Source organism: Narcine bancroftii, chromosome 6 (genome assembly GCF_036971445.1).
Source record: "Narcine bancroftii isolate sNarBan1 chromosome 6, sNarBan1.hap1, whole genome shotgun sequence".
NCBI lineage: Eukaryota > Metazoa > Chordata > Chondrichthyes > Torpediniformes > Narcinidae > Narcine > Narcine bancroftii.
In genome coordinates, this window is record NC_091474.1 from 198530511 (window position 1) to 198554989 (window position 24479).

A 24479-nucleotide genomic window follows, 5' to 3' on the forward strand; every position below is an offset into this window, starting at 1 on the left:
TGTTTGTTCAAATGTGATTTTTCTATTCTGTGTAAACTATCATTGTTTCGTTTTATGATCATGAAAATTGTAGTGTAGAGGTGAGGGAAGGCATTAAAAGAGAAATTAGAAAAGCGTGCAATAAGGGAACAGCTGTCATCATGGGAGACTTTAATTTGCATATAGATTGGACTAGTCAAATTGGTAAAAATACAGAGATGGAGGAATTCCTTGAATGTTTACGGGACGGTTATCTAGACCAATATGTCGAGGAACCAACTTGGGAGCAGGCCATTTTAGATTGGGTGTTATGCAATGATAAGGGGCTAATCAACAATCTTGTTGTACGAGGCCCTTTGGGTAGGAGCAATCACAATATGATCGAATTCTCACTCGACATGGAGAGTGATGAAATTAAAACCGAGACTAAGGTCCTGAATTTAAATAAAGGGAATTATGATGGTATGAGACGGGAGTTGAGTAAGATTGATTGGGTGGTGTTTATGGGGGAGTTGACTGTGGATAGACAATGGAAAGCATTCACAGATCTAATGGAGAAATTGCAAAAATCGTTTATACCAGTTTGGCATAAAAATAAACCAAAAAAGGTGACTCAACCGTGGATAACAAGGGAAATTAGAGACAGCATTGGGTCCAAAGAGAGAGCATATCAATTGGCCAAAAAAAGTACTGCAACCAAAGACTGGGAGCAGTTCAAGATGCACCAAAGGAGGACAAAGGGATTAATCAAGAGAGCAAAAATAAATTACGAAAGTAAGCTTGCGGCAAATATAAAAACCGACTGCAAAAGCTTTTATAAATATGTCAAGAGGAAAAGATTGGTGAAATCCAGAGTAGGTCCTTTGCAGTCGGAATCAGGGGAATATATAATGGGGAATAAGGAAATGGCAGACCAATTAAATTCTTACTTTAGTTCTGTTTTTACAAGAGAGGATACAAATAAACTCCCAAGGATGTTGGGAAACATAGAGACTAATGCAAGGGAGGAACTGAAAGAAATCAGTATCTCTAAGGACATGATCTTGGGGAAATTGATGGGATTGAAGGCAGATAAATCCCAAGGGCCTGATAATCTACATCCTAGGGTACTCAAGGAAGTGGCCATTCAGATAGCAGATGCTTTAAGAATTATTTTCCAGAACTCGATAGACTCACGATCAGTACCCATGGATTGGAAGGTAGCTAATGTTACCCCACTATTTAAAAAGGGGGGTAGAGAAAAAGCGAGGAATTATCGGCCGGTGAGCCTTACATCAGTAGTGGGCAAAATGATGGAATCCATTATTAAGGATGTAATAGCGGAGCATATGACTAGCAGAGAAGGGATCGGACGGAGTCAACATGGATTTACAAAAGGTAAATCGTGCTTGACAAATCTGTTGGAATTCTTTGAGATGGTGACAGGTAAAATAGATGGGGGAGAGCCAGTGGATGTGGTGTACCTGGACTTCCAAAAGGCCTTCGATAAGGTCCCGCATAAAGACTGGCTTCCAAAATCAAGGCTCATGGGATTGGGGGCAAAGTATTGATGTGGATTGAGAACTGGCTGGCAGGTAGAAATGGCTCATTTTCTGAGTGGCAGGCGGTGACCAGTGGGGTGCCACAGGGATCTGTACTGGGACCCCAGCTGTTCACAATTTACATTAATGATCTGGATGAGGGGATTGGATGTAATATCTCCAAATTTGCAGATGACACTAAGCTAGGAGGGGTTGTGTGCACGGAAAAGGGGGTCAGGAAGCTCCAGTGTGATTTGGATAAATTGAGGGACTTGGCAGATACATGGCAAATGCACTACAATGTGGATAAATGTGAGGTTATCCACTTTGGTAATACAAACCGGAGGGCAGATTACTATTTGAATGGCAATAGATTAAGAGATGGGGAAGTGCAGAGAGACCTAGGGGTACTTGTACATCAGTCTCTGAAGGCGAGCATGCAGGTACAGCAGGCGGTTAAAAAGGCAAATGGTATGTTGGCCTTCATATCAAGAGGGTTTGAATATAGGAACAAGGATACCTTACTGCAGCTGTACAGGGCCTTGGTGAGACCCCACCTGGAGTATTGTGTGCAGTTTTGGTCACCTTATCTAAGGAAGGATGTTCTTGCAATGGAGGGAGTGCAGAGGCGATTCACCAGGCTGATACCTGGAATGGCAGGAATGACTTATGAGGAAAGATTGCGCAAATTGGGATTGTACTCGCTGGAGTTTAGAAGATTGAGAGGGGATCTCATAGAGACATATAAAATTCTGGCAGGACTGGACAGAATGGATGCAGATGGGATGTTTCCAATGGTGGGAAAATCCAGAACCCGGGGCCATGGTTCGAGGATAATAGGACCGAGATGAGGAGGAATTTCTTTACCCAGAGGGTGGTGAATCTGTGGAATTCATTGCCACAGAGGACAGTAGAGGCAGGTTCATTAAATATATTTAAGAGGGAATTAGATCTATTTCTTCAGTATAAGGGTATTAAAGGTTACGGAGAGAAGGCGGGGACGGGGTACTGAACTTTAAGATCAACCATGATCTCGTTGAATGGCGGAGCAGGCTCGAGGGGTCGAATGACCTACTCCTGCCCCTATCTTCTATGTTTCTAAAATTATGCCCCTTTAAAACAATCATTAACAAATCCAATTTTCTGGATTTTGTTTGGCACAGAAAGTAAATTGGATAGGATAAGAAATAATCCATCAAACTTGCAATTAACCATGATCCTAAGTATTCTAAAGCCAGAAAATTATAGTAACTGATAACTTTGTATCATTTAGCAAAATTACATGTTTGGGGATTTCACTTCATAACTTACTATTTAATTAAATTTTCAAGATGCAGAGACATTATATTTCCAAGAGTCCTCTTCTTCCTGCTTCACAGATATTTCAATTCACTTTCACTTGGGGTTGGCTAAGCCCTGCCTTTAAGAGTGAGAATCGAGGCCCATCAGTGTCCAGAGTAGGAGAGCAGGGTCAAACCAGTATGGTGGACTTTTGGAGCTGGGGCCAGAAGCATTTTGGGGACAGAGGCTAGGAGTTAAGCTTGAGATATTGGAACCTGTTGTCAGAGTTTGCAGTAGTTCTGTGTCACAGGAACATTCCTATTGTTTGGTGCAAGCCGATTGACAGAGGAATGGTTGAATGTAACTAGGACAAGCATCAGTTTTGCCGAGGTTGCAGTCACAAATTAAGGTTTGTACTTAGATTGATTTTACTATATTTAAATTAAAATTGCATATTAAATTAAGTTTATTCCTCTGGTCCAAATATGAATGGAATTGATTATTGTCATGTGAATGCAGTTGGGTTTTGTGTACTATCCGCAAGTTAACTCTTATTTAAGTTCAGTAACTAGTGCAAATATAAAACAAAGCTGCAGAGTATAGTGTCACGGGGATAAAGTTCAAGTGTATCATCATTTCACTAATGAGAGGTCTGTTCAATAGTTTCAAACAGTTGGAAAGAAACCAGTGGTGTGCACTTTCAAAGTCATGTATCTTTTAGCCAGTGGGAGAAGTGACCATGTTGGGATGGCACTTTCAACATGTTGGCTGCTTTTCCTAGGCAGTGGGAAATGTAGACAGAGTTGATGGAAGAAAGGTTGGTTTGCACGATGGTGTGAGCTGGATTTACACCTCAGTAATTTTCTTACAGTCTTGGGCAAAGGAGTTTCTGTTCCAAGCTGTGATGCACCCAAACTAAATGTTTACTATGGTGCATCCATTAAAATTAGTAAAAATTTGAATTAGTAAGATGTTGAACTTCTTTAGGCTTCTGAGAAAGTAGGAGTTGATGACCTTGATCATCTCATCAATTTGGTTGGATCGGGACAGATTTACACCTCAAAACGAAAGTCTCTGCCATCTCTACCTCAGCATTATTGACGTGACATTGTTTAAGATCCAGCCTACAATGGACGTCATCTGTAAACTTGTAGATAAAGTCCACGGCTCAGGATTTTTTTAGATGAGTTTATTTGGGCTATAATGTTGAAAGTTGAGCAATAGTTGATCAATTGGAGCTTGACATGGGCATCCTGATTTTTTTTTCAAGTTTTACAGGTCTTAGTGTAGGGAAAGGAACTTGGCATCTCCTTTAGATCTATTTAATGGTCGCTGAATTGTGGTGGACCAAACTGGGAAGCTGGACTTAATGTTGACCAAGGCTGTCTTTTCAAAGCATGATGTCAGAACCACTGGGCAGTAGTCATTATAGCGCATTGCTTTGTTTTTGTTTGGTATTGGACCAATATCTCAATATAGGTGGGAACTTGAAAATATTAGTAGGAAGTGGTAAAGGATGTCCATGGATGCTCTCTCCAGCTGGTCCACCCTGATCCTCAGGATGCAGGCAGGGACTCCATCTGTGCCATTGGCTTTCCAAGGATTCACTCTCAGCAGGACTTGCCTGATATCTACAATGGTAACTCTAAGTAAAAATGTGCTCGATACTGTTGTGACAATTAATATTGACATGCTGACCTTCTGCTCAAAGCTAGCATAGAATGCATTGAGCTTGTCAGGGAAGCATATGTTATTGCCTGTGATACTGCCCAACTTCGAATTGCAGCACATGATACCATGCATGCCTTGCCATCATAATTGAGAGTCTGAGATTCATCAGGGGCTCCTGCTTGGTCTGGTATTACTTCTTCTCTTGTGAACATTGTCCCCATTTCAAACTTCAAGATTCCTTTATTGTCATGTAATAGTTCAGAACATGTAATATTACCCAAAATTGTCTTCTGCCTGCCAAAAGGAAGGGAGTCACCATTAATCTCATCTGGCACCCCTTGTTGTAAGAGAGAAAGAGAGGCAAAAGAAAGTCCTTTCAGAGACACTGAGTGTCTGTGGATTACCTCCAGCGTTCCCACAGCCTCTGCAGCCACACAGGCCCCTATATGATTCATGATCGCCTGCCTTGTGCCTGGAGTTCAGCCATAATTTATGATTAAGGAACACTTGGATTGTTGTCTTTGGCACACTTGATGATGGTCTGTTACTGTTGTGGCATGCTCATTAAGATTAGCCACTGAGTTCTTGAATGTGAACCAATCTACTGACTCAAAGCGGTTGAGGAAGATGTCATTTATTTCCTCTCCCCAAAGTTGCATGACTTTTTTACCCAATCCTCAGGTTTCAGCTTCTGCTTCATCCTGATAATCTTGATTTTTCCAAAATCTGTAATATGTTACTGAATGTTGGATCTAATTTGTGTGCATTTGTTCTTGTATTACAGGTTTTAGCTGAGCAAGTTCTTGAGGAACATTTGGCTGAAGGACGCTTGTATCCTCCACTTAACACAATCCAAACTGTTTCCCGCATCTTGGCAGTGAAGGTAGTACAATTTCCTTTCAGGCTAAATTGGTTGTTACATGAAACTTTTAAGTTGTGTCCCATGCAATTTTCCTTCTCATCAATAGCATTTAAAGAAATCTACAATAAAGATAATGCTTGGTAACATTATCTTACCTATTAATTACAATGTTTTCTCCAATGCTGTATTGTGCAAAAAGGAATTTGGCTGCTAAAAATGACAGTGATTTCTGTGAGAGAATCGTTAATCTCTTGGATTGCTGAACATTCTGATCAGATATCCAAGTCCTACAAGTTGAAGAGCAGAGATAATGATACAAAAAAAAACAATCTACTGGTGGAATTCAATGGGTTGACAGTGTTGGTGGGAGAAAAAGAATAGTCTGTAGTGGGCCGAGCAGTTAGATGGGCCAAATCACTGCCCCAGTCAGTTGAGACAAGATGGCATGGGCCCCACCTCCCTTCCCTTCTCTGGAGAAGCCCACGTTTGGCGACACGTTGCTTGGGAGATATCGGCACTTCCTGGTAGTGCTTTGCTGGGCAGGGAGTGACGTCAGCACATTACGGAGTCACTGCCTGCCCAGCTTCGCACAACCAGGAAGTGGGTTGTCCCCTTAAAGCATTTCAGTAGCACTGCCATGAGGAACCGCTACAGTGGTGACCCTGACTGTTCCAATGTCTTTGGAACCCACCTCAAGTGCGACAACATGCTGGATGCTACTACCACTACAGTCGCAATGGCTGTGACCAATGCTGTGGGTGTGTATTTGCCACTCTTCTGGGCAAATCAGCCCAGGAACTTGTTACAACTGGCCGAGTCACAGTTCCAGGACATCAAGTTCTGGCACATTGTCAGTGCCCTGGACGCTGCTACCGCTGTCAAGTAAGCTCCTTTGTGGAAAATCCTCCTATGGAGCGTAAGTACGAACAATTTCGGCATTTCCTCATAGATTCCCTGGAACTTAGCCGGCACGATCACGCTGACTGCATCCTGTCGGCGAGGCTTGGGCGATAGGAACCCCTCCAAGCTCATGCATGAAATGGTGGCCTTCGTGGATGAACACACAAGCTGTTTCTTGTTCGAGGCCCTGTTCCTCTCCAAGCTACCTGTACATGTTTCCTCGGCAATACCAGACATGGATTTCAGCTCCCCAAACTTGGTAGCCAAGGAAGCAGACAGACTTTTTCACACCCGGCAGCAGAGCTCAATATATTTTCAACTGATTTATGTTGTCAGCGCCTCCAGCTCACCACCCCCGCCGGGTCCACCAGCAGTAGCCGTGGCTCAACAGCAGCATTAAGAGTGCTCAGACAAACAGAGCAATTATTGTTTCTCCCACCGCAGATGGGGCTGCAACCCAGTGGTGCATCCTTCCATACTTGTACCCCAATGCCAAGTTGAGCGAGATGACGGGAAAAGAATAGCTGCCCGCCGATAATGACCTCAGCTTTTGGCACACATAAAGGCCTTCTCTACCTAAGGGACCTGCGGACAAGGAAGGATTTCCTAGTTGACATGGGTGTAGAAATAAGCTTCATCCCGCCAACATACCTTGAGCTCAAGCACAATCCCAAGAGCCTTCCCCTACAGGCAGCCAATGGCTCCTCTATTCCAAGCTTCAGTACCCATCTGGTCACAATCCATGCTGCAAGAATTGTTTTCCATTGGAAGTGTACAATTGCGTCCGTTGGGCAAGCCCTACTTGGAACCGATTTCCTCCGGGCACACGAGCTCCTGGTAGATATGAATAGATGCCGTTTGGTCCAGTCATACCTTCTCACGCTACAGCAACATTCTGTTTTATCTTTGGGCATCCACGCTCTGGATCGCAATGAATATGCCCCTTTACTGGCTATGCATCTGTCACTGTTGGCACATCCCTCTCACCCATCCATCCAAGCTCCTGTCATCCCAGGTGCTCACCCATCCATCCAAGCTCCTGATGCCCCAGCCACTCACCCATCCATTCGAGCCCTCAACACCCTGGCTGCTGGCCCATTCATTCATGCTCCAAACACCCCAGCCATCTGCCTGTCCATCCAAACCAGAACATGGCTTGGAGCACCACATCGAGACCACCAGACCACCAGAGTATGCATGGGCATGGCGCCTCTTACAGGACAAACTCCTCCAAGCCAAGACCCAGTTTGCTGTCATGGAAGAGTTGGGTATCGTCCGCCGTTAAAACAGCCCCTGGACGTCCCCGCTGCACATGGTCCAGAAGAACTCCAGCGTTTGGCATCCGTGTGATGACTACAGATGACTCAATGACATCACATTTCCAGATAGATACCCCATCCCACACATCCAGGACTTTGCTACAAGGCTCCTTGTTCAAAGGTGGGCCTCATCATAGGATACCATCAGATTCCTGTGCATCCTAACAACATCCCGGTACAGCCATTATTACACCTTTCAGCCTTTTCAAATCCTTCAGATGCCTTTCGGACTAAAGAGTGCAGCCCCGACTTTTCAGCGTCTCAAGGGCATGGTTGTCATGGATCTCGATTTTATCTTCATCTATCTGAATGACATTCTCATCGCCAGCACAGGTCGCACCTGACTCAACTTTTCGACAGGTTGCAGGAGTTCAGACTCACAGTGAACCTGGCCAAGAAACAATTGATTTCCTTTGACACCGTATCACCCGAGACAGGGCCACACTGCTGCCGGATAAGGTGAAAGCCATTCAACTTTTTCCCAGGCCAAGCACATTCAAAGGCCTACAGGAATTCCTTGGGATGGTGAACTTCTATCATCGTTTCCTCCTGGGAGCAGCTACGCTTATGTAACTCCTATTCGACCTCATCAAACTCAGTGTCAAGGTGCTCCAGTGGACACGCAAAACCGTTGAAGCATTCCAGGCAACTAAAGCGGCATTGGCGAAGGCCACATCTTTGGCTCATCCTGATTCTTCCTCCCCCTTGGCCCTTACAACAGAATGGTCGACACGGTGCTGGAGCAATGGGTTGATGAACAGTGGCGCCCCCTGGCTTTCTTCAGCAAACATTTCTGGACACCATAACTCAAATACAGTGTGTTCGACTGTGAGCTGTTGGCCCTGTACCTGGCAATATGACATTTCCAATACATGTTAGAAGGAAGGGTCTTCGTCGCTTACACAGACCACAAGCCACTCACCCATGCACTCAGCAAGGTCTCAGATCCATGGTCAGTGAGGCAACAACAACACCTCTCCTACATTTTTGAGTATACAATGGACATTTGCCACATTGCAGGAAGCCCATCGTTGTGGCCAACATGCTGTCCAGACCGGCCATCACCACTACCTTTGGAGGGCTCGATGTTGCTCAGCTGGCCAAGGACCAAGCAGAGGTTCTGGATGTCCAAGCCTACCGAACCAGCATCACCAGCCTGAAGGTTAGCAATTTCTGTCCTTCACCAGGAGCCCAACTTTACTGTGCGACATGTCCACAAGCTTCCCCTGACCCATCCTACCTGCGACCTGGCGACGGCCTGTAACATCTTTCCATAAGGTCCACGGTCTGTCTGCTCTCTTACAAGTTCGGGTGGCACGGCAATGTAACTTTATGGGCTAAGACTTGCTTGGACTGTCAGCACGCCAAAGTGCACAGACACACCAAGGCTCCCCTCCAGAGTTTCATACAGGCACAATGCTGATTTGGCCATGTGTATGTGGACATCATTGGCCCACACCCCGTGAGCCGAGGTATGCGGTATTTATTCATAGTAATTGACCGTTTTACCCATTGATCGGAAGCGATACCCCTGCCCACTTGCAACACAGAGACTTGAGTCAGAACTTTCTTGTCCATCTGGGTCGCACACTTCGGAGTCTCAACCCACATCACCTTGGACCCAGGTTCCCAGTTCACATCATCGCTCTGGGTCAACCTAGCCAAGTACTGCGGCAGCCAGTTACACCACATCACGGCCTACCATCCTCAGGCAAATGAACTTGTCGAACATTTTCACCACCATCTGAAAGCAGCCCGGAGAGCCCAACCTCAAGGCCTGAATTGGATGGATCAACTCCAATGGGTGCTGTTAGGAATTCGCAAAGCACCAAAATAAGACCTGCTAGCATCATCCACCAAGATAGTGTTCAGCTCCCCGCTTACCATCCCAAGGGACATTCACTTCAACCCTATTGGCCCACAACCCAGTGCCTTAGACGTCCTCTAACGCTTGAGGGAACAAATGGGTAAGCCGAAACCTCCACCACCTTCCTGACACGGCTCTCCACCCTGTGTCATCTCTGCGAATTTGCAGTCCACCAACTTCTTTTTAGTTCACAGAGGACAGCAAGGAACACCCCTGCAAGGCTCATCCAAGGTGTTACAGCATGACGGTGTCATTTTCACCCTTGACATTGGCAGGCGGCAGGATATGTTTACCATTGACCTCAAGGCAGCACATTTGGACTCAGGCCAGCCTGCCCCGGATCCTCAGGTCAGACACAAGAGTCCGCCCACCTAAAGACTGTACTGTGACTTGCTCAAAGGGTGGCGGCAATTATGGGGCGGGGGGCATTGTAGTGGATCGAGCAACTGCGTGGTTAAACAGGACGAATCACTGCCGCAGTTAGTTGAGAAAAGATGGCGTAGGCCCCCCTTCCATTCTCAGGAGAAGCCCACGTTTGGTGACACTCATTGCCCAGGAGATTTTGCCACTTCCTGGTTGTGCATTGCTGGGCCTGCAGTGACTCCACAACATGCTGACGTCACTCCTTTGGAGCAGCGCACCCCAGACAGGAAGTGGGTAACCCCTTAAAGCAGGCCGAGGGATTAAAAATGAAATACACTCTCAGGTTCACCCTCGTGCTATGTGAACGTGCTTCATTTCAGTAGTGCTGCCTTGAGCAACCGCGACAAGTCCATGTTTTGGATTGGAACTTCATCAAGACTGCTTTGATAAAGGGTTCCAAACTGAAACGATGGCCATTATTCTTGTCTCACTGCTGCTGCTCGACCCACTGAGTTACCCCAACAGATTGTTTGCTGCTCTGGGTTCCAGCATCTAAAGTATCTCATGTGTCTCCATAATTATACCCGATTGAAGGATATGGGGAGGGGGTGAAAATGCTAAAATGATGGAGGGATGATGATGGAGAGGAGCAAGAGGGGGACAAGGAGCATTTGGCATTTAATGCCATAAGTGGTGTAATAGGGGCAGTGAGTAGAACTGATGCAGAATTTACAAAACGATAGTGAACTGGGTTTGAAGGAAGTTTTTTCTCGAGAACTCAGTTTGGAAACTGCTCATTAACGCCGGCACACGATACAATATAAAATAATGCAGATGGCACAAAACATGGAAGTGCAATGGCCAAGTGAGGGATACAAGAATGAGTACACGAGGGCAAAGGCTGGGTGACACAATGCATTTAACTCTAAAGAATGATGACCACAAAAGCTACACCAAAGAACTTGAGAGCATGCAGGTGGAATAATATTTAAAAAGCAATGTGCTCTTTGATGCTTCAATAGCTACGGGTAAAACTGACTTTTGTTGTGGAGTTTCCACTAACATAATGGAATGTATTTTTTTAAAAAGAAAATAGAATGAGAGTTTTATCAGATAACAATAGACTAAAACAGGCAGTGGAATTGGTGGAAGCCACCTGCCCATCTGAGCTCCTGACTTCCCTCTCACCCATCCATCCAAGCTCCTGTCACCCTAGCTGCTCACCCATCCATCCAAGCTCCTGATGCCCCAGCCGCCCACCCATCCATTTGAGCTCTCGACACTCTGGCCACTGGGCCATCCATCCAAGCTCCCATTGCCCAAGCCACCCATCCATCTATCTGACCTCCTGATGCTCTGGCTGCCCACCCATCCATTCGAGCTTCTAACGCCCTGGCCACCCACCCATTCAACCAAGCTCTTGATGCGCTGGCCATAGACTCTTTCATGGTCACCTGCATGCCCATCGGACCTCCTGACATCTCGAACGCGGACTTACCACCCAGTCACTGCCATTCACCCATCTGACCTGATGTCTCCAACCACTCAGGTACTTATCGCAGTCAAAAGTTGTATGTGTGTAATAATCGACCCCCCCCACCCCCGAAAAATTTTATCCTAAAAATTAGTCCACAAAATTTGACTTATTTTATTTTTTAATTTTATTATTGAAACCAATACAAATTTGAATTTAAAAACTACAAACATAAATAAATACATATTACATACATGTATTTCTTAATATTTATATAAAATTTTTGTTTCAAAATGTGCATGTAAGAGTAAAAACAAGTATGTAATTATTTTCATGTCTTGGGGCTCTCAAACATCTGAAGTTTATCGTATGTGGTTCCTACCTGAAGCAAGTTTGGCCTCCCAAGGACCAAAGGAATGATTATTGAAGGATGTTAAACAAGAAAGTCTGCAGGTGCTGTGATTGCAGTTCAATGCACAAAAGAGCTGGAGAAGCCCAGCAGCTCCTGCAGCATCCATAGCAAGCAAAGATATGTAACCAATGTTTCAGGCCGGAGTCCTTCATCAAGTAAAACAAAAGAGGCAGGAGCCCCGAGTGAAAAGCTGGGACGGGAGGAAGAAAGAAGGAACTGGTAGAGGAGCACAGACCAACAAGAAAGGGGTAGATAGGGGTGGGGTGGGGTGGGGGCAAAAGAGAAAAAAAGTGATATGTGATAGGGAGAGGGGATAGCTCTCTGAATGAAGTGGGAAGGTGTGGATAACTGGAGGAAAGGAAACAGAGGGTTGGGGAAAGTGAGAGAGACCGGGGAGAGGGCTTGAAGAAACTGGAGAATCGATGTTAATGCTTTCTGGTTGGAGAGTCCCTAATGGAATAATAGGTGTCGTTCCTCCTGTTTGGCAGTGCCTGAGGCCATGGGCAGATGTGTCGGTGTGGGAATTGGGCGGGGACTTGAAATGGTTGGCTGCTGGGAGTTCCCCACTATTGCAGTGGGCAGAGCAAAAGTGCTCAATGAAATGATCTGGAGGAGGCCACAACAGGAGAACCAGATGCAGTGGATGACCCCTGAAAATTTACAAATGAAGTGTTGCTTCATTTGGAAGGTCTGTTTGGGGCCCCGAATTGTGGTGACGGAGAAGGTGTGGGTGCAAGTATAGTCTTACCTGCAGTAACCAGGGTAGGGTTGATAAGTGGAAATGGATGAATGGATAAGGGTGTCCCAGAGGGAGGAATCCTTGTGGACAAAAGTGGGGGGAAAGGGAATAATGTGTAGTGGTAACAATTGCGGAGGATAATATATTGGATATGGAGGTTGGTGGCGTGGTAGTTGAGAACAAGGGAAATCAAATACTGATTATTGAATATGGTAGGCAATACATTGAGAGTTTTTGAAAGTCTCAAAAGAATATGAAAAAGAGAGATAAGCTAATTATGCTCATTAAGGATGAGATGAATACTTGGGTCAGAAAATCAGAATGTAGAATCTGTTTGGGTGTGGTAGAAATAAGGGAAGGAAGTCACAAGTGTAAATGTCTATAGGCTCTCTGACAATTGTTTCTAATATTGGCTGGAGTATAAATCAAGATATGGAGGGTGACAAGAAAATACCATCATAGTTGTAGCTGTGTTATTCTACACATAGATGAGAAGAATCAAATTGACAATAAAAACTTTGAGGCTGATTTATAGACCTTGGGACATCTTCTTGGAACAATATTTTATGAAACCATTGAGGGCCGTTCTCTCTCAGGTGTGATCATGTGCAATGAGACCATTAATTATATGGTAGCAAAGGAGTAAATAACTACATTGGAGAATGAGAAATGAAAGTAATCTAATATTTCTAATATTTATTAGCATAAACAGTTAGCAAAAGTTTACTGGCAATAAAGATTAAAAAGTAAAGTAATCATTGAAAAATGACAGGCTGAGCAAATATTCATATTCCTAACAAAGATGTAGTCTCTTGTGAAATAAAGACTCAAACAGTGGGGATAAATATACAGTTTTCGGGTGGGCAAGCTGAAACTAGTTTGGTGCTAAACCCTCAATTATTCACATACTTTTGTTCTAAAATGGTGAAAATGCTGAGTGAGAGGTTGAATGAGAAAGAGAGAATATTGTCTGCGTGGCGAAAATACAAAATGCTGCAGTTGGAGCAGCTACTACGGTAGAGCAACTAAAGAAATACAAACACACGCCAGAGTAGTCAATTCAAGACCGATTTATTCAGGTTTTACAGGCTTCTTTTATATACTGTGTGTCCCAGGTTCAACGGGACAAGGTGGGACGTCACTGTGAGATTGCTGCCGATCCACGCGACTGGCAGGTTTAAATTTAACCTTGTAAATGTCTCGCGCCTTCTGGCAGGACACTCACTAGCTCAACGTGCTGTTCCTCAGCACTCAGTATACCTCACGTGCAGTCCATTAGGTGAGTAGGCAGATGACCGTATTAGGATTTTGCACGCCCGCAGAACTATGCCGGCAACAATTCGCATTGGCTCGGCACGCTACACAGCCACTACATCATATGCAGCACCCATATTATGCTTCTGCATGCCTACAGAACCACGCCGGTGACAATTCGTGTTGTTGCACTGTGCGCCCGCTCGGCCCACTACACGGCCGCTACATCAACCTCCCCCCACCCCCCCGAGAATTGTCGCCGGAAATTAAAACACTAGTTGCGTGTGCCTTAGGAGGATGCCCACGCCATCGGGGCTGGGGGAATTGAATGGGTGCAGTTGGAATCATATGGGCAGGCTTGAGTCTGTCTACACCAAACAGCTGTGAATGTCCCCCAATGTCCAATGTAAACACAACTCCATCTCTCTTAATCACACAGAAAGGGCCCTCATATGGTCTTTGTAATGGAGCTCCTGGAACCCGTTTGCATACAAAGACAAAATCAGCATCAAGGAGTGTTGGGGACACATGTTTAGGGGTTCCATGCCAGCTGGTAGGAACAGGTTTCCTGCTGTGATTCTGTGTCAAAGTTGGTGAAGGACATCCAGGTCAGAGTTGGTTGTGAAATGAATGACCCCTGGAACTGTAAGTACCATGCCATAAACCATCTCTGCTGATGATGTAGTCAAATCTTCCTTTGGGGCCGTACGAACTCCCAGTAGAACCCATGGCAACTCATCGACCCAATTTGGACTGGTGAGTCGGGCCTTAAGCGTGGACTTTAGTTGCCGGTGGAAACGTTCCACAAGGCCGTTGGACTGTGGATGGTATGCTGTAGTGTGGTGCAGGTGTGAGCCACCAAAGCACGCAAAGCCAGACCATCACAAAGAGGTAAATTGTGCTTACCCGCGTCATCTTGAAGATTCAATGGGCCCATATTTGCACCAGCTGCTGAAGCCACTACTGGCAGCCGACTCTTTCATTTCCCACCTTTTTCCTGTAATAGTTACATGGCTGGATGCATTTATGGGCATTTTTCCCCCAACAGCTGGTAAAAACACCACTCTCAACGTACGTCAGCACGTTCCTCCTTCTTTGATTGGACTGCAGATACAGGAGGCTCGTAGGATGAGGAAAATGTATCTGCTGCCAAAACAGGCTATATTTGAGCAGACACTTGTGTAGGAGTAAAATAGATCCTCTCAGCCTCCCATGCTATGTCATGGGGACGGTGGAAATCCATGTTAGCAATGGGTATGGCAATGCGAGCTGGCAGCTTTGATAGGAATAAGGTTTCAAAAAGCAGGCAATGAGAATGACCATTCGCCAATGCCAGTAACTCATTCATTAGGTCTGATGAATTCCTGTCAAAAGCCGCATGCCGCGCTCATGCCTTGTCAATTCCAATGTATCCAGAAGAAACTGGTGGAACCTGGTGTGCTGGTTCTCTGCTGGGGGATTGGCAATAAATTCGCTCACTCAAGATGCAGTAAAAGCATCCAACGCACCTACGACATGCCAGAACTTTGTGTCGTTCACCATTATGCCCCGAAGACGAAACTGGGTTTAAGCCTGAATAAGCCAAACCCGAGGTTGATGTGTCCAGAAAGGAGGCAAGTGAAGTCCAACTGCGTTAACTGCTGCCATGGCAGCGGCTGCTGCTTTAGCTGCGTCCATTATGACTGTAGACTCAAGACTTCGGCTGAATCTTGCAGTCTGGGTCACAATTGTAGCGGCTACTATGGTAGAGCTACTGAAGAAATACAAACACATGCCAGAGTAGTCAACTCGACTGATTTATTCAGGGTTTACAGGCTTCTTTTGTATACTGTGTGTCCCAGGTTCCACGGGAACTGGCAGGTTTAAATCTAGCCTTGTAAGTGTCCCGCACCTTCTGGCAGGAGACTCAATAGCTCAACGTGCCATTCCTCGATACTCAGTAATCCTCGCGTGCGGTCCATTAGGTGATTAGGCAGATGCCCGTATTAGGATTTCGCATGCCCGCAGAACCATGCCAGCGACAGTTCGCATTGCCGCACTGTGCACCCTCTCAGCACGCTGCATGGCTGCTACATCATATGCAGCACCCGTATTATGGTTATACACACCCGCAGGACCGCGCCGGTGACAGTTTGCATTGCCGCGCTGTGCGCCTGCTTGGCCTGCTACACGGCCACTACTCAGTATGGAATGAGCAGGATGTCCTGCATGAAACACAAATTCACAGCATGTAACCAAGGAGGAAAATGGAATGTTGTTTTTAGTTGCCAAGGAGGAATACTTCTCCAGTTTTGGTCACTTTATTCAACTGTAGAGATAGTTGCATTGGAAGCATTTCAGGAAAGAGTAAACCATTTTGTTTGGTGCCTGCCACATTGACCACCGCCAGTGGGCTGATAACGCCTCAAACCGTGCATCTTGGCGCCTCACAGTTTGGCGGGCAGCAACCTCCTTTGAAGAAGACCGCAGAGCCCACCTCACTGACAAAAGGCAAAGGAGGAAAAACCCAACACCCAACCCCAACCAACCAATTTTCCCTTGCAACCGCTGCAATCGTGTCTGCCTGTCCCGCATCGGACTTGTCAGCCACAAACGAGCCTGCAGCTGACGTGGACTTTTTACCCCCCTCCATAAATCTTCGTCCGCGAAGCCAAGCCAAAGAAACCATTTTGTTTTAGTTTCAGGGCACAGCTCAGTAACGGGCACTTCCAGCCCCAAGTGCCACACAAACACACCCATTGTCCATTTAACCTATTAACCCTGCATGTATCTGGAATGTGGGAGGAAACCCATGCAGACGTGGGGAGAAGGTAACAAACTCCTGACAGACTGTGTCGGATTTGAACCCAGCTTGCAGGTGCTGTAATAGCGTTGTGCTAATTTCTACGTTAACTATGCCATCTGATTGTTAGTGTGAAGGGATTGATTTATGAGGAAAGGTTCACAAGTGGGACTTGCATTCATTGGAATTTTAGATGAAAGATAATGAAGGCCAAGGTGGAGGGAAGTTGCCAAAGTGAATGCTGAGATGATGGTTTTCCTCATGTGGGAGGTGGACAGAATTGAGAATTGGGGTCATTGTTTCAGAATAACAAATCACCTGCTTCAAATGGACAGGAGGAGCAATATTTTTCTCTGAAGCACGAATCTTTGGATATCTCTATCCAAGGAGCTGTGGAGGGCATATTATTAAATAGACTGTAAAAGTACTTTAAAACTACTGGGTGGCACGGTTAACTTAGCAGGTAGCACAACCTGGGTTCGAATCCGACACTTCCTGTAAAGATTTTGTGAGTTCTCCCCGTGACTGCATGGGTTTCCTTTCACCCTTCAAAATGTATGGGATATGTAGATTAATTGGGTATAATTAGCAGCATGGACTTCAATGGCTGGAATCTGCTTCTTTAGTGCTCCATCTATTTACAAAAGAAAATCCAACATTCTCCACACTCTGGTAGTAAATGTTCATGTATCATTCTGTTAAATATTTCCAACACACTCTTTAAAATCTTTTTTTTTAAATAATTTTAGAGATGCAGAACTGGAACAGACCCTGCCAGCCCATGGTGCCCAAATAGACCAACGTGACCAATTAACCTACTATCCCTAAACATCTTTGAAGCATGAAGGAAACCAGAGCGCCTCAAAGAACCCTATATGGTCACAGGGAGAAAAACTCCTCACAGACAGCGGTGGATTTGAATGCAGGTTGCTGGTGCTGGACTAGTGCTGCACTCATCGCACTATTTTGCAGACCAACATTTTTATGATATACATTTTAAGAATGGATATCAACTTTTTTGCTCCACCCACAAACCATTTTACCAATCCCTTTAGGATTGGGGAGAGATTTTGAAGAACTTGAGCCCCTTCCCAGGCCACTGGGATTTTTGTTTTGTTGGGAAATTTGAGATTTTTCTTTGCCTAATTTACAACTTGGTTTTACATATTATTTGTTTGTTACATCAGTAATAATGTTTTTGCAGACCACTATGACAAACCCATGGACATCTTGTGTTCCATGGACCATGGGTTGTGAAATACTGCTTTAGAATATTGTCCTGTGTGTCTAATCAATTTGAAGGGAGCAGAGAAAACACCATCCCAGAGTAGTTTTGGCAGGCAAGGGAGGAAGCAGCAGGTTGAAACAAGTGAGTGTGAAGAGTCCACACCAGCTAGGGACCCAGTGACTAGAAATGGGGTGGAGGAATCACTACCCTGATGCCACACTCTTCTAAAGGATCAGGTAATATGTTATCAGGGTTTTATGGTATTGGACAGATCTTTAATCATTGGGAGAGTTGGAATTGTAGGAACAGGTGGGAAAGCAGGGCTGAGGCCAAGATCAACCATGATCTTATTGATTGGCAGAACAAGCTGCTCTCTAATGGCACCTTTTTCTTACAATCCATCATTTAACAAGTGTACGCCTGCAATGCAGTTCCTATGCAACGGACAAACTTTCTATTTTCTGTTTTCCCTTTCAGATTGCTGAATATGCTTTCAAAAATGGAATGGCATCTGTGTACCCGGAGCCTGAAGACAAGCAAGCTTTGATCAACTCTTTCATTTACAACACTAATTATGACGATTTTGTAATTGATTCCTACACCTGGCCAGAAGAAGCGTCAAAGATTCAAACAGTCAAAATATGAAAATATTATTGCTAAATTCAGACATTATAGAGAGGTCTATCAGCTTAGATTATAAGGAAATTAATCAAAAGATTCAGTTCTAAATTTTGCAGTGTTGTGCAGGTACTTATATTCTGTTTTCTGGTATAAATCTATCTCTTCTGCCACAAAACATGTTTCTTCCTGTAACAAAAATAAAATTTAATTTGTGGTTTTATGCAATAATAGCAGACAACAGTCAGGATAGCATGTCCATTATGTTCATTAATTACACTGCATCTTACCAATCCAGGATGTTAGAAATGGCTCACACTAATATCCTGACTTCATCTCTGCCCTTCGCCATTGAGTTTGGCAGCAGGTTGTTCCATGTGTTGAAATGATCTAATGCTAGCACTTAAAATTTAGACATTCCAGTCGATAACATCATGAGGCAAAACTAAGTGGTAATTCAAAACATTTCCACCATTTTGCAGACAGTGGCAAGTGCTTTTGAAATGTTTGCATTGGAATGGTGGTAGAAACCCTGAACTTTAAGGAGTGGACAGTGGTAGGCTTGGGTGATAAGGGTGGCATATGTTGAGTGGAGATTCTCTGCACCAATCTATGTGACAGTAAATTAGATCTCCATGTGGTATAAAATTTCTCCCAGAATTTGGCAAAGTTTACCTTTCATTATCTGTTATGACACCTCAAAAGTGAGCAGAAATGAGTGGTGATTTGGTGAAATTAAAGCTATGGAAAGCTGCATTAAGAACTAAAGCCATCCAATTGAGAAAACTTTATAACATTTTTTGACAAACCAGAAGGAAAACAAGTGTTCTTCCTGATTCTGAAACAAAACCATAGACCTCCCATTGCCCCAAGCCTCCACCTGACTCAGATCTCCTTTCATGCCCCTCAACCTCACACAACCTGTATCAGGAACCATTCCCTTGGATCACTTGAATATAGTTTCCACAACCCCTGATTTAAATAGCTAAACACCCCCTTCTGGGATGCTGTACTTGGGAAACATATATCCAGTTTGATCTGAGGCTTGATCATGAAAGCCATGTGAATCATTTGTTGGTCCCAGATGGTCTGCTCATCCTTCATTAGCAGTAAAAATGGGGCTTGCCTTCCATTCTTTTGGTTAACCAGCTGCAGGTTTGTTTGAAAGAAAAAACAAGATGTTTTCCAGAAATAATTAGGAATCAGCTATTGCTGCTACATGGAACAGTACTTTGCTCTAGGTGACTTTAAGTACAGAATATTGTTGAAGACATTGCTGTCACCAGTTGTCAAAAATCAAGTCGCAGAGTTTTCAACAAAGCATGAAACTGAATGTTTGTTCACAATGGAAGATGCTTTTTTTAAAAAATTATTCATTATATTCTGGTTTACTTCAGGAAAATAATTAACAGAAAATAACTTTGTTTTTCAGGAATGGAACTGTTTTCATATTGGATTTTTTCTCTTGCATTAGATGGGGCAAATTCACTGGTGTTTCAAAATGAATTGTTAGTGTGCAGTATCACAGCTCTGGCTTTGAACACTTGGAATCCAAATTCTCAATTTTGAAAATTATATAGGTGTTTTGAATTTTGAACTTGTACTTTAAGTTGATTCCATGGAAAAATAGTGAGTAAGGCTGAATTTGTTTATTGCTGTGCCAGATTTACTTTCCTCTCATTGTTGGGCAATTGCATACAGCAACATAATGTTAAGATGGAGGATGAGTGTTAAGAGAGAAGATAGTGTACTGCTTAATTAGAAAGTGGAGATCTAAAATAAAGATGAAATGCATTATGAACAAAATGCTGTGTCAAATAAGGACAATTAATTTCAGTAATTTTGGTGATTTGAAAATCATTTTTTGTCCCCTTGCATGGGTGTGAGGTCAATCTGGAGCATTTTTAGAGAGCTGACACTATTAGAGCTATTTGGCTAAATACAATGGGAAAATAATGAAGGTATAACATGAACATTTTGCCTAAACCATCAACATATATTTAGAAAGGAAGCAACTCCTTTTGGAACGTCTTTAGAATGCGATATTGTTGCGACAGACATGCCAAGTGACCTCTTGTGATCAAATCTTGGAATGCATGTCTCAAAGGAAAAGAACAATAGTGAAACACGTGGGTAATGAGAAAGAATTGATAGTTGGGTGGCATGAGTCTATCATTAACCCCAACTTCTCTGTGGATTATCGCCTTGTCGTGGTGGAGAATCTTGTGTGGTCATGTGATCTGAGAGTGATGCTATCTGGAGCTATGCTCCTGGTAGGGCCACCCATGGCGGTAAGGTCGAGGGTGACATCACTGACAAAGAACAATTCAAACAAGTCCTCAACGGTGGGACAGGCAGATTAAGTTAATCTGAACTCAGTGGCTGTGAAGGTGGACGGAGGCTGCAACAAATCCATCAACTCCAGTCGAGGTGATTTTCATGCCATTAGATTTGGTTGATTTGTGAAGTATTGTGTGCTTCTTGGAGTTCAACATCAAGTACACATTAAACCAATACACACATAGTCATCTTCGCTCTGTGGATCAATGGAACGAAGGCCATCATCCTCAACTCAAGGGATAGCCATGATGATTAACCCCAAGTCCCATCAAAGCTTGGATTTAAACAAGAAAACTGCAGATGCTGGGACTGAGTGCAGTACACAGAAATGCTAGAGAAACTCAACAGGTCACACAGCATCTGTAGGAAGTAAGGGGTAACCAGCATTTCAGAAATGAGCCCTTTATCAGGAATCTGAAATAACCAGTAGGCACCTGAATAAAAAGGTGGAGAAAGAAGGAAGTGGAGCACAGGCTAACAGTTGGAGACAGGTGAGAGTGTAGATGAGAAGGGACATCACTTCCTCACTGATCATCAACACAGGCTCACCCCAAGGATGTGTGCTTAGCCCTCTGCTCTACTCCAGAGCACTAGTGTCGCTTTTGTCTCCACATGATATAAGCATGCATGTTTGTCTGTTACGTTAGAGGGAGGGGGAAGTGTGATGGCGATGCATGGAGGAGATTCATCGCAGGTATGCCACCCATCTCTCCTCCTCCCCCCACCCCCTGGCTGAGTGAGTTTTCGAATGGCAGCTTGTGCACCCCCCACAGTTACCCTAATGCCACCCCCTCCCCCCGATAAGACTTGTTCTGACTCACTCTTTTCCGCTACATTATGTGTGGCCAGGCATGATTCCAATGCTGTCCACAGTTTGCCAATGACACCACAGCTGTTGGTAGAATCACAAATAGCAATAAGAAAGCATACAGGAGGGAGATAGATCAGCTCATTGAATGGTGTAATGACAACTTTCCACTCAATGTCAGCAAAACCAAAGTGATGATTGTGGACTTCAGGAGGAAGTCAGGGGAACATGACCCAGTCCTCATCGAGGGCTCAGTCATGGAGAGGGTGAAGAACTTCAAATTCCTAGATGTTAACATCTCCGAGGATCTGTCCTGGAGCCTCCACGTTGATGCAATCACAAAGAAGGCTCACCAGCGGCTATAGTTTGTGAAGTGTCTGAGGAGATTAGGTATGTCACCAAAAACTCTTGAAAGCTTCTACAGGTGTACCGTGGAAAGCATTCTGGCTGGTTGAATCACTGCCTAGTATGGAGCCGCCAACTCTCAGAACAAGAATAAACTCCAGAGGGTTGTTAACTTGATATCACAGGCACCAGATTTCATTTCATCGAGGACATCTACATGAGGCGGTGTCTTATCCTCAAAGACCCCACCACCCAGACCATGCCCTCTTCACTCTACTACCATTGGGGAAAAGATAGAGGAACCTAAAGACAAGTACTCAACACTACAAGGACAGCTCTTCCTCCACTGCCATCAGATTCCTGAATATCCAAAGACCCTGCCTTACTTCTTATGCAGTATTATTGTTATTTTTATAGATAGTAACGTAAGATGGTTTTAATATGTATGTTTGTACTACAAACACCAAATGTCATGAGTTATTCATGACAATTCTGATTCTGAAAGAAGCTAATAAAGTGATGGGGGAGAGGACAAGGCCAAGAAGGATAGGACTCTAATAGTTGAGGGAAGAGAAGGGGGTAGGGAGCTTTAGGAAAGGAAATAGGAATAGGGAAAATGGGAGAATGGAGAGGGGGGTTAAGGGAAATTGGAGAAGTTGCTGTTAATGTGTGCTAGTTGGAGACTGCTGAGATGGAATACAAGATGGTGTTCCTCCAATTTGGGGGTGGCCTTGGTTTGACTGTACATGAGGCCATGGACAGATATGTCAATGTGGCAGTGGTGTGTGGAATTAAAATGGTTGGCCCCAGCGAGGTCTTTGCAATTGCAGGGAACAGAGTGAAGTTGCTCAACGAAACTATCTCCCAGTCAGCACTCATTCTCCTTGATGTAGCAGAATAGAGTCGGGGGGGGGAGCATTAGGGTAACTGTGGGGGGTGCACAAGCTGCCATTCAAAAACTCACTCAGCCGGGGGGTGGGGGGGGGAGGAGGAGAGATGGGTGGCATACCTGCGATGAATCTCCTCCATGCATTGCCATCACACTTCCCCCTCCCTCTAACATAACAGACAAACATGCATGCTTATATCATGTGGAGACAATAGCGACACTAGTGCTCTGGCTGGGGGGGGGAGCACAATAACTCATTTGGGGGGCAATGCCCCCTTGGCAATGGCCATGTAGAGGAGGTCCATCAGGAGCACCAGATGCAGTAAATGACGTTTTGGGGCCCAGTTTAGGGATGAGGGAGGAAATGCAAGTGTAACACTTCTTGTGATCATGAATGTATATACTGGTCAGAAGGGATGAGTGGATGAGGGAATTGTGAAAGAAGTGGTCCTTACAAGTGGAAGATGTGTCCGATTGTGGGATCCCTTTGTAGGTGGCAAAAATCATTCTAATTTTATTCATTTAGAGATTCAGCATGGTAACACCCCACACTGCCCAATTACACCCACGTGACCAATTAACCTACTAACTCCGTATGTGTTTGGAATCTTGGAGGAAACCAACGTACCCGAAGGAGTCTCATGCAGTCATGGGAGAATGTATAAACACTTTTCAGATAGCGCTGGATTCGAACCTTGGTTGCTGACACTATATTATGGCTTTGCATTAACTTCTATGCAGAGGCTGATGGGGTGGTATCTGTATATAAAGAATACAATAGTCCTGTGAATGTGAAAATGTTTTAAATTGAATTAAAACAACATTGGGATCTAAACCAGAAAGTTGGCCTTGTTGATATAGATTTGCCAACTGGCCTTTTAAGGAGATTTTGAGAGACTTCAGTGAATCTAAAATTGATTTAAAAAAAAATAAGTTGCAAGGTTTGTGCAATAAAACTTTGAGTGAATTATTGAAAGCCCCTGTATTGCCTCACCCTGACATCTTCCACTGCCTCACCCACCCACCCTTCCCACCACTTATCCTCAATCCTCATCTGCTTGGAAGAACTTGTTCTCACCCTTAACTCTTCTGAATGGCAGAACTTGCTCTCATCCTTAACCCTCTTCCACCTGGCAGAATGAGTTCTGACCCTGATCCCTGCTGCACTTAGCAGAACTTGCTCTCACCCTCAATTCTAACCTCATTGTTTCTCAATCCAGCACTGCCTGGTTCTATCTCCTACCCAAGATTTACAAACACAATTGTCCTAGTAAACTCATTATTTCCATGTGCTCCTGCCCCACTGAACTGGTGTCATCTTACCTTGACTCCATTTTACCTCCCCTGGTCCAGTCCTTCCCCACTTACATCTGTGATACCTCATATGCCCTCCATCACTTCAACAACTTCCAGTTCCCTGAACTCAATTTCCTCATTTTTACTGTGGACATTTGATCTCTATACACCTCCATCTTTCATATTGAATGTCTCAAAGCCCTTAGTTTCTTTCTCAACAAACAGACCCAACCAGTGCCTCTCCACCACACCCCCCCCCCCCCCAGCTCACAGAACTTGTTGACACCCGGAATAACTTCTCCTTTAGCTCATCCCACTTTCTCCACATGGGTCCCAGCTATGCCTGCCTATCACTCACCACACTTCCAAGAGTTTGCTATGTTTGATGAACATTGGTAATGCTGGCACATGAAAGCTGCAACCGTGTCTGCCTGTCCCGCATCGGACTTGTCAGCCACAAACGAGCCTGCAGCTGACGTGGACATTACCCCTCCATAAATCTTCGTCCGTGAAGCCAAGCCAAAGAAGAATA

General features: G+C 44.6%; 1 protein-coding gene across 2 annotated transcripts in view; it reads left to right on the forward strand.

Moving 5' to 3' along the window:
- The window catches only part of me1 (malic enzyme 1, NADP(+)-dependent, cytosolic), a 536434-nt gene extending 516359 nt beyond the window's left edge, over nucleotides 1-20075 (forward strand). For both annotated transcript variants that reach the window (XM_069887178.1, XM_069887179.1), the window contains 2 exons: nucleotides 5236-5334; nucleotides 18129-20075. In XM_069887178.1, the coding sequence (XP_069743279.1) occupies nucleotides 5236-5334; nucleotides 18129-18296 (267 nt within the window). In that variant the 3' untranslated portion in view covers nucleotides 18297-20075. The remainder of the gene's footprint in view (nucleotides 1-5235; nucleotides 5335-18128) is intronic.
- Nucleotides 20076-24479: the final 4404 nt, after the last annotated feature.